General features: G+C 65.9%; 1 protein-coding gene across 1 annotated transcript; it reads right to left on the bottom strand.

Moving 5' to 3' along the window:
• Positions 1-642: 642 nt before the first annotated feature.
• LOC120747892 (blue-sensitive opsin) lies at positions 643-6,360 on the bottom strand. Its single transcript, XM_040053942.1, has 5 exons — positions 5,974-6,360; positions 4,132-4,300; positions 3,477-3,642; positions 1,671-1,910; positions 643-786 (listed from the first exon to the last, which is right to left on the bottom strand). Exons 1-5 carry the CDS (start codon positions 6,356-6,358, stop codon positions 658-660), a joined length of 1,089 nt encoding a protein of 362 aa, XP_039909876.1. The 5' UTR covers positions 6,359-6,360; the 3' UTR covers positions 643-657.
• Between the last annotated feature and the right edge of the window lie 1,809 nt (positions 6,361-8,169).

The following is an 8,169-nucleotide window of genomic DNA, read 5'->3' as shown; positions in this document are numbered from 1 at the left end:
CCCACTGCGGGGGCACCTGGGGGGCACCTGGGGGGCACTCGTGGGGGTGCTTGTGGGGTGGGGGCACTTTGAGGACACTGGTGGGGCGTTTGTGGGGTACTCGGGGGGCACTTGTGGGGCTGGGGGCACTTGTGGGGCGGCCCCCAAAGCAGAGGCAGCGGCTGCATCTCCAGTGTTTAATGCGGGGAAGGGGGTTTTATGTACAACAGAGCCGTGGGGCTGCCCCACAGCGGGCGGGGGGGCAGAGCTGCCGTGGGGCTGAGCGCGGAGTGGGGCAGAGCCCGATGTGGGGCAGAGCTGCAGGGCAGCACCGCCATGGGGCAAAACCCAATGTGGGGCAAAGCCGTGGGGCAGAGCCTTCCATGGGGCAGAGCTCGATATGGGGCAAAGCCCAATGTGGGGCAGAGCCTGATGTGGGGCACAGCCCCATATTGGGCTGAACCCAGTGTGGGGCAGCCCTGGCTGGGTCGGGCCCGCTGTAGGGCAGAGCCATGGGGCAGCACTGCCAGGGACAGAGCCCCATATAGGGCAGAACCATGAGGCTGAGCCCCATATAGGGCTGAGCCCGGTGTGGGGCAGCCCCGGCTGGGTCGGGCCCGCTGTGGGGCAGAGCCGTGGGGCAGAGCCCGGTGTGGGGCAGCCCCGTGGGGCCGGGCCCTACGCCGGGGACACCTGGCTGGAGGACACCGAGGACACCTGCGTGGCCTGGGACGAGCCGGACACGTCGTCATCGTCCCCAAAGGGGCTCCGGCCGCAGAACACCAGCTTGAGCATGCAGGAGCGGAACTGCGGGCGGGGGGCAGCGCGTGGGACCCCAGACCCATGGGGGGACCCCAGACCCACGGCGGGATCCCAGACCCATAGAGAGACCCACAGGAACACCCCCAGACCCATAGAGGGATCCTGGACCCACAGAGGGACCCCAGACGCACAGCAGGACCCAAAGGAATGCCTCCAGACCCATAGAAAGACCCCAGACCTATAGGAAGACTTCCAGACCCACAGAGAAATCCCAGACCCCCAGCGACACCCCGATCCCCCCGCTGTCCCCATTGTCCCCATCAGCCCCGCTGTCCCCGTTACCCCCCACTGTCACCACTGTCCCCGTGGCCCCGTTGCCCCCACCACCCCCACCGTCCCCGCTGTCCCCAATGTTCCCACCATCCCCATATCCTAATTGTCCCCACTGTCCCCATGTCCCCATTGTCCCCATGTCCTCAATGTCCCTCCATTGTCCCCACTGTTCCCATTGTCCCTGTGTCCCCATTGTCCCCAGCATCCCCATATCCCCATGGTCCCCACTGTCCCCACCGTCCCCACCATCCCCATTGTCCCCACTGTCCCCACGTCCCCATTGTCCCCATTGTCCCCACTGTCCCCACCATCCCCACCGTCCTCACCATTCCCATTGTCCCCACCGTCCCCATGTCCCCATTGTCCTCACTGTCCCCATGTCCCCATTGTCCCCACCATTCCCATTGTCCCCACCGTCCCCATGTCCCCATGTCCCCACCATTCCCACTGTCCCCACTGTCCCCATGTCCCCAACATCCCTACCGTCCCCATGTCCTCACCGTCCCCACTGTCCCCACTGTCCCCACCATTCCCATTGTCCCCACTGTCCCCACTGTCCCCATGTCCCCACCGTCCCCATGTCCCCGTGTCCCCACCTGCTTGTTCATGAAGACGTAGATGACGGGGTTGTAGACGGTGGAGGCCTTGGAGAAGACGGAGGGGACGGAGGCCAGCCCCAGGTCGAAGGGCTGTCCCCGGTGCGTCACCACCCAGAGCGCGAAGCAGCAGTAGGGCAGCCAGCACACCAGGAAGCCCAGCACCATCACCACCACCATCTTGGTCACCTCGCGCTCCGCCTTCTGCGTGGTGGCCGACTGCTCCTGCTGCTTGGCCACCTGCGGGGACGGCGCGGGGTCAGTGCGGGGGGCAGCGCGGGGGGCAGGGACGGGGACGGGTGTGGGGACAGGTGTGGGGACAGGTATGGGGACAGGTATGGGGACGGCGCGGGGTCAGTGCGGGGGGCAGCGCGGGGGGCAGGGACGGGGACGGGTATGGGGACAGGTGTGGGGACAGGTGTGGGGACGGGTATGGGGACAGGTGTGGGGACAGGTATGGGGTCAGTGCGGGGGGCAGCGCGGGGGGCAGGGACGGGGACGGGTATGGGGACAGGTGTGGGGACAGGTGTGGGGACAGGTATGGGGAGAGCGCAGGGTCAGTGCGGGGGGCAGCGCGGGGGGCGGGGACGGGGACGGGTATGGGGACAGGTGTGGGGACAGGTATGGGGACAGGTATGGGGACGGTGCGGGGTGTGGGGAGAGATGGGGACAGGTATGGGGACAGATACAGGGTGTGGGGACAGTGCGGGGGGCAGATACGGGGACAGGTATGGGGACAGGTATGGGGACAGATACAGGGTGTGGGGACAGTGCGGGGGGCAGATACGGGGACAGGTATGGGGACAGGTATGGGGACAGGTATGGGGACAGCTTGGGCTGTGGGGAGAGATATGGGGGCAGATAAGGGGACAGGTATGGGGACAGATACAGGGACAGCATGGGGTCAGTGCAGGGGACAGATATGGGGACGGTGCGGGGGCAGGTATGGGGACAGGTATGGGGACAGGTATGGGGACAGCACAGGGTGTGGGGAGAGATACAGGGACAGGTATGGGGACAGCACAGGGTCAGTGTGGGGGACAGATACCGGGACAGGTATGGGGACAGATACAGGGACAGCATGGGGTCAGTGCAGGGGACAGATATGGGGACTGTGCGGGGTGTGGGGAGAGATACAGGGACAGGTATGGGGACAGCGTGGGGTGTGGGGAGAGATATGGGGACAGATACAGGGACAGAGCAGGGTCAGCGCGGGGTGTGGGGACAGGTATGGGGTAAGATATGGGGACAAACATGGTGACAGTCAGCGTGGGGGACAGATATGGGGACCGAGTAGGGTCAGTGCAGGATGTGGCGACAGATATGGGGATAGTGTGGGGTAGAGATGTGGGGACAGATATAGAGGACAGAGCTGGGACGATGTGGGGTCAGGCCCAGGGTGTGGGGACAGATATAGGGATAGATGTGGGGTCAGATATGGGGACACGGCAGGGTCAGGCACAGGGTGTGGGGACAAGTATGGGGACAGATATAGGGGGTGGATATGTGGGACAGATATGGGGTCGGACATGGGGGTGTCCCACACTGGGGGTCACACTGGGGTCTCAACCCTGCCAGTGACCCACGGGGGTCTCAGACGCCCAGCGCTGACCCCCAGGGAGGCCCCCCCCTGTTTTGGGGACCCCCCCCCCACCCCACGGGACCCCTCCTCCTCTGTGCCCCCAATAAACCGTGCACGTCAACAAAGCCGTGTACCCCCAATAAACCGTGTGCCCTCTGAGATCCATCCCAGGACCCCCTTGGACCCCTCAGGAGCCCCCCGGGACCCCCCCAAAGCCCCCTCACCGCGCGCAGGGTGAGCAGCAGCCGCCCGTAGGAGAAGATGATCACGGTCAGGGGGAAGCCGAAGCAGAAGCAGAAGAGGAAAATCACGTAGGATTCATTGTTCCATTTGTTCTCTGTCGTGTACCAGTCTGGGCCGCACGAGCACTGCAGCCCCTCGGGGATGTACCTGGGGAGGGGGGCGAGGGGGAGGTCACACCTCTGCGGGACCCCCGAACCGTCCCCGGGACCCCAGAACCTCCCCAGGGGTAAGCAAAGCCCCCGGGACTCACAAATTCCCGACAATTCTGGGTGTTCACAACGCTGGGGGCTCTGCAGCCCCCTGGGGATGGGCTTGGGGGGTTCGCATGGTTCAGGGACCCTCGGACCCACCCCGGGACCCCCAAACTTCCCCCAGACCCTTAAAACCCCTCGGGACCCCCCAAAATCCTCCAGGATCCTCAAACCCCCGGGACACCCGACCTCCCTTGAACCCTGAACCCCTCCCAGATCCCCACAACCCCCCTGTGATCCCTGACCCCCAGGGACCCCCAAAACACCCCCAGGAACCCCAACCTTCCCCAGACCCCCAAATCCAAGGACCCCCAACTCCCCCTGGAACCCCAACTCCCCCAGAGACCCCTGACCCCTCCCTGGGACCCCCCAGGCCCCCCCCGACCTGCTCCAGCCGAAGAGGGGGGGCACGGAGGCGATGAGGCCGAAGATCCAGGTGATGGCACAGCCCAGCACCGCGTGGCTGCCCCGGAAGGTGAAGTTGCCCAGGGGCTTGCAGATGACCAGGAACCGCTCGAAGGCCACCACGGCCAGCGACCACAGGGACACCATGCCTGTGGACAGGGGACACCGGTGACACCCCTGTCACCACGGCCAGCGACCACAGGGACACCATGCCTGGGGACAGGGGACACCAGTGACACCCCTGTCACCACGGCCAGGGAGCACAGGGACACCATGCCTGGGGACAGGGGACACCGGTGACACCCCTGTCACCACGGCCAGGGAGCACAGGGACACCATGCCTGGGGACAGGGGACACCAGTGACACCCCTGTCACCATGGCCAGGGAGCACAGGGACACCATGCCTGGGGACAGGGGATACCAGTGACACCCCTGTCACCATGGCCAGCGAGCACAGGGACACCATGCCTGGGGACAGGGGACACCGGTGACACCCCTGTCACCATGGCCACCACAGCCAGGGAGCACAGGGACACCATGCCTGGGGACAGGGGACACCGGTGACACCCCTGTCACCACAGCCAGGGAGCACAGGGACACCATGCCTGGGGACAGGGGACACCGGTGACACCCCTGTCACCACGGCCAGGGAGCACAGGGACACCATGCCTGGGGACAGGGGACACCAGTGACACCCCTGTCACCATGGCCAGGGAGCACAGGGACACCATGCCTGGGGACAGGGGATACCAGTGACACCCCTGTCACCATGGCCAGCGAGCACAGGGACACCATGCCTGGGGACAGGGGACACCGGTGACACCCCTGTCACCACGGCCAGGGAGCACAGGGACGCCACCCTGTGCCAATGTCACGGTCCCCACGTCCCCGTTGTCCTTGGTGTCCCCATGTGCCAGCTGTCCCCACAGCCAATGTCCTCAGGCCCCAGTGACCTTCTGCTCCACACGCCCGATGTCCCCGATGCCACCACACCCAATGTCCCCAGACCGTGGTGTCCTCCTGCCCCCAATGTCCCCAGGCTCGGTGTCCCCAGGTCATGGACATCTTCTGCCTCTTGTCCCACGTGTCCAATGTCCCCAGAGCCAACATCCGTGGACCATGGGGTCCTTCCGCCCCAACGCCTCCACACCCAGTGTCCCCAATGTCCCCAGGACCAATGTCCCCAAACCCAAAGCCCCCACACCCAATGTCCCCACACCACGGTGACCTATATCCCACAATCCCAACACCCCCAAACCCAAGGTCCCGAAATGCAACGTCCCCAGACCATGGTGCCCCTGTATCCCATATCCCACACCCCCCACGCCCCCAGACCCAATGTCCCCAGACCATGGTGACCTTGTGCCTCATGTCCTACACCCCCAACGCCCCCAGACCTAACACCCCCAAACCCAGCACCCCCAGACCCAATGTCCCAGACCATGGTGACCTTGTGCCTCATGTCCCACACCCCCCACGCCCCCAGACCCAACGTCCCCAGACCATGGTGACATTGTGCCTCATGTCCCACACCCCCCACGCCCCCAGACCTAACACCCCCAAACCCAGTGCCCCCAGACCCAAGGTCCCCAGACCATGGTGACCTTGTGCCTCATGTCCTACACCCCCCATGCCCCCAGACCCAAAGTCCCCAAACCCAAGGTCCCCAAATCCAACGTCCCCAGGCCATGGTGCCCCTGTACCCCATATCCCACATCCCCAACATCCCCAAACCCAACGTCCCCAAACTCTACACCCCCAAAATTCAACATTCCCCAAACCCAACACCTCCAGCCCCGCCGCCCCGGTGCCCCCGCTCACCGCCCAGCGTGGCGGTGAAGCCCTCCACCTTGCAGGCCAGGGGCCCCAGGGAGAAGTACATCTGCGAGAAGCTGTAGAAGGCCGTGGTGGAGCCCACGCACACCACCAGCAGGTTGGCCACCGCCAGGTTGACCAGGATGTAGTTGAGGTGCGAGCGCAGCTTCTTGTACTTGACGGTGCACACCACGGTCAGCGCGTTGATGGGGACGCCCAGCACCACCAGCAGGAACATGAAGGCCGCCATGGCCTTGAAGATCCCGGGGCTGCCCAGGTGGGTCTGGGGCACCAGGAAGGGGCTCAGCGCCGTCAGGTTGGGGGTCTCCAGGTTCATGGGGATGTAGAAATCCTCGGGGAGCTCGTCGCGCGTGTCCCGCGACTTCTGCATGGCGGCGGCGCTGGCGGGGGCGTGACGGACGGACGGACGGACGGACGGGCGGGGGGCGGCGGGGCGGACCCTTTATAGGGCGGGGGGCGGATGGGACCGAACTCCCCCCCCCCCCCTCACCCCCTAATAATCGGGGCTCAGGAGGAAAAGCGCGGCTGAGCCCGGCTCATCCGGCGGCCGGCGCTGGCCAAGCCGGGCTTAGGCGCCCGGCAAGCGGCTTTCGGGGGGTCTTAATCGCCCCCGAGCCCTGATTAGCGGGGTTGGGGGGGGGATCAGGGGGTATCAGGCCCCCCCCCCCACCCTAAAAGGGCTTAATTGGGTGCTGGTGCCATGGGGAGGGGCTGGGGGGGCGGTGGTCCTGAAATACCCCTGGGGGCTGGGAGGGGTTGGGGGTTTTGGGGGGGCTGCGGTCCCGAACCGGAGCCTGAGAGGTGGCTGGGATCCCAAATTGGGACCCCAAAAGATGCGTGGGACCCCCCAGACTGGACCCCAAAAACTCCTCAGGACCTCAAACTGGACCCTAAAACCTCCCCAGGACCACCCTGCGCGCCAACATTTTACCGGGACGATCCCGTGCCCGCAAACCGAACCCCAAAAAAGCTTCCTGGGACTCCAAATTTGAGCTCTAAACCTTCCCAACTCCCCTCGTCCACACCCCAAAACTTCCCCCGAGCCCCCCCCCCACACCCCAAAACATCCCAAACCCTCCCGAGCCCCCCTAAAACTCCTCTGGAGCCGCCCAGTTCCCTTTCCCCAGGATTTTGGGGTCCCGCTGCCCCCCCAGTGCCTCCGCAGGGCTCTGGGGACATCATGGGGGGTGGGTGATGTTTGGGGTGGGGGTCCCGGGGGATTTTGGGGGGGTCCTGGCTCCACCCCCGGGGGGTGCGGGGTGACATTTGGGGGATCCTTGCCCCCCCAAGGGGAGGGGGGGGGACTACATGTCCCAGGGTCCCTCTGGGGACCCCCCCAGGCACCCCCCTAATCCCCCCGAAGTGGGGGGGGTCGCGGATGGCCGGGATTAGGGACAATCCCCCCGGAGATGGCCCCGATCCCCGGGGGGGGGGGGGCGAGGGCGGGGCGGGACCCCCCGAAAAGGGGAGGGGGGGGTGGAAAAAGGGCTGGGGGGGGAGAGGGACCCACGGACGCGGGGGGGATTGGGGGGTCCGGGGAATTTGGGGGTGTCCCCTGGGAGGTCCGGGGAGTTTGGGGGGGGGCTTGGGGCTGCCCGATATTGGGGAGGGGGTCGGGGGGGGGGTTGGGGTTGTTCCGGGGGGGGGTCGGAAGGGGCCGGGGGGAGGGGGAGGGGGGATTAGCGCTCCATCCCCGCTCATCCCCCACCCGGGCCGGGGGGGCACCGGGCCCACGCCCCCCCCCCCCACGGAACAGCCCCAAGCCCCCCCCCGGGAGGCGCTGGCCGGACTGGGGGACACCGCGAGCACACCGGTGGCCACAGTGGCCATACTGGGGGGCACCGTGCCCGGACTGGGGGCCACCACCCCCATACTGGTCCTTTACTGGGGGCTGCAGTGCCCGTACTGGTCCCATGCTGGTGTCCGTGGTGCCCATACTGGTCCGGTACTGGTGGCCACGAATCCCATACTGGTTCCCGCTGTCCCATACTGGTCTCCTCTGTCCCTGTACTGGTCTCCAGTGTCCCATACTGGTCCGCAATGTCCTCGCTCTGGTCTCCTCTGTCCTTATACTGGTACAAACTGTCCCACACTGGTCTCCACTCTCCCCCCTCTGGTCCCCACTGTCCCATACTGGTCTCCTCTGTCCTTATACTGGTACAAACTGTCCCATACTGGTCT

This window comes from Hirundo rustica (genome assembly GCF_015227805.2).
Source record: "Hirundo rustica isolate bHirRus1 chromosome 38 unlocalized genomic scaffold, bHirRus1.pri.v3 SUPER_38_unloc_5, whole genome shotgun sequence".
NCBI lineage: Eukaryota > Metazoa > Chordata > Aves > Passeriformes > Hirundinidae > Hirundo > Hirundo rustica.
This window is presented reverse-complemented; position numbering and strand designations above follow the sequence as displayed.

Coding starts and splice junctions, on each gene's coding strand:
- LOC120747892 (XM_040053942.1), bottom strand. CDS start 6,358: ATGCAGAAGTCGCGGGACACGCGCGACGAGCTCCCCGAGGATTTCTAC. Junction 4,301..5,973: donor CTTCACCGCCACGCTGGGCG/GTGAGCGGGGGC, acceptor CCCTGTCCACAG/GCATGGTGTCCCTGTGGTCG. Junction 1,911..3,476: donor TGCTGCTCACCCTGCGCGCG/GTGAGGGGGCTT, acceptor CCGTCCCCGCAG/GTGGCCAAGCAGCAGGAGCA.